This window comes from Phaethon lepturus, unplaced genomic scaffold (assembly GCF_000687285.1).
Source record: "Phaethon lepturus isolate BGI_N335 unplaced genomic scaffold, ASM68728v1 scaffold31390, whole genome shotgun sequence".
NCBI lineage: Eukaryota > Metazoa > Chordata > Aves > Phaethontiformes > Phaethontidae > Phaethon > Phaethon lepturus.
In genome coordinates, this window is record NW_010513071.1 from 495 (window position 1) to 2,241 (window position 1,747).

General features: G+C 51.4%; 1 protein-coding gene across 1 annotated transcript; it reads left to right on the forward strand.

Annotated features, from left to right (window-relative positions):
• The first annotated feature begins 991 nt into the window (after nucleotides 1-991).
• GNGT2 (guanine nucleotide binding protein (G protein), gamma transducing activity polypeptide 2) lies at nucleotides 992-1,555 on the forward strand. The gene is made up of 2 exons (XM_010289179.1): nucleotides 992-1,075; nucleotides 1,430-1,555. The coding sequence occupies exons 1-2, from the start codon at nucleotides 992-994 to the stop codon at nucleotides 1,553-1,555; spliced, it is 210 nt and encodes a 69-aa protein (XP_010287481.1).
• Nucleotides 1,556-1,747: the final 192 nt, after the last annotated feature.

Sequence of the window (1,747 nt, forward strand, 5' to 3'; positions counted from 1 at the left end):
TGCCACAAGCATCTCCCGGGGTCGGTTGTGCGCCGAGGGCATCGATGGGGAGAGCAGCGCCGGGCACACGCGCCACGAGCGGCCGCAGAAAAGCAGCGGGGTCCAGGGCACACGAGCTTGACGCCTTTCAAAGCAGAGCCAAGGCATGTTTCAGCTTAATCACATTTACTTTTTTAATTTAAAAGGTTGTGGCCAGGGTTTCAAACCTAAGTTTAAACACAGGAACAGATCTCAGCAGCGCAGGCCAGCTGTGTGGGAATCTCACATAACCCTTGGGCGGGCTTTTGTGAAAAAAGAGCTGGGCTTTTCCAATCCACACACCCCCAAAATCCTTTTGTCGCAGCAAGCAATGCCTCTGCGTGCAATTAGCCAAGTTCACAGCAATGAAGGGGCTTCAATCCACGTTAATTCTTACCTGGGGGATGGTCATAAGGATGGGAGAGAAGAAAAAAAATTAAAAAACAGTTTAAGTCCTTAGAAAACCTGCAAACATGCCCCTGTCCAGGCACAGGACACAGATCAGGAAGATCTAGTTTGCAGACCTGGTCATCCAGGTTCTCCTACAAGGCTGCTGCTCTGATAACCCCACGGCAGCGGCTTTTGTCCATGTTCAGCTGGCCCCACTGAGCTGGCCACCTCAAGTCTTGGGGAAACAGCCTCTGTGGTAGCAAAGACCCCTTTAAAAAACAGGCTGGATCCTTCTCCGCTGCCCTCAAACTACATCTGTCGCTTGATGCGCCTGCTGAGAAAGAGCAAATGAAAATCTAGTTACAGCAGATGTTACAAGAAGGATTTTTGAAAGGTACCTGGAAGGTGCCTCCCACCTCGGGGGTTTTTTTTTTAGCATCAGCCCATGTCTCGCCATGGGAGTAGCTGAGACATTAGCAGTGTTTGCAATACTGTTAGGGCCAAAGCAATAGTCCTAACCTGCCTTAGGAGAAGCCCATCTACATACTAATAATGCGCCATTTCCCTCTGGTTACAGCGCAAAATGGCTCAGGACATGACAGAGAAGGAGCTGCTGAAGATGGAGCTGGATCAGCTGAAGAAGGAGGTGAAGAATGAGAGGCAAATGGTGAGTTTTTCACCCAAAATGCAAAGAGGCTGTTCCCCGGGGTAACTTCCTGACCTGATTATGCTGCAAAGTTTTAAAAAAAAAAACAAACACCCCTAAAATTAAACCTCAAATACAGGCAGAAGCATGTGCATCCACACCTCTCCCTTCCAGGCAAACATGCCCCTCAGGCTTAGCCCCACATCCCCCAGCCTGGGAACTGCAGCCCCGCACACAGCGAGGTGCCCATAGCATCCTGGGGATGCTCTCGGGGACACCCCACGCTGGGTGGGATATTCCTGGCCACGGTTCCCCTCTCCCAGCTGCACGAATGGGTCTCCCGTAACCCACACGGAGCATTTCCTTCCTTGGCAGGTCTCCAAGACCGGCAAAGAGATCAAGGAGTACATCGAGTCCATGGCGGGCGAGGACCCGCTGCTGAAAGGCATCCCCGAGGACAAGAACCCCTTTAAGGAGAAGGGCGGCTGTACAATAAGCTGACCCTGCGCTGCTGTCACCGCCGGGCACAGGCATCATCCCGTGTGCAAGCCAAGACTGTCAGAAACCTGCTTTCCCTGTAGTCTGACCTTAGCGCTGGGGAGTCCAGAACCAAAGTGTAGTGCACCTAAAGGATGGCAAAAGAAGGAGAGAAAAAAAAAAGAAAAAAAAGAAAAAAATTACCCCACAGCCACC

Bases quoted from the DNA above. Each gene is read 5' to 3' on its own strand.
- GNGT2 (XM_010289179.1), top strand. From the start codon at position 992: ATGGCTCAGGACATGACAGAGAAGGAGCTGCTGAAGATGGAGCTGGAT. The intron at 1,076-1,429 runs GTGAGTTTTTCA...CTTCCTTGGCAG, and splicing joins TGAAGAATGAGAGGCAAATG to GTCTCCAAGACCGGCAAAGA.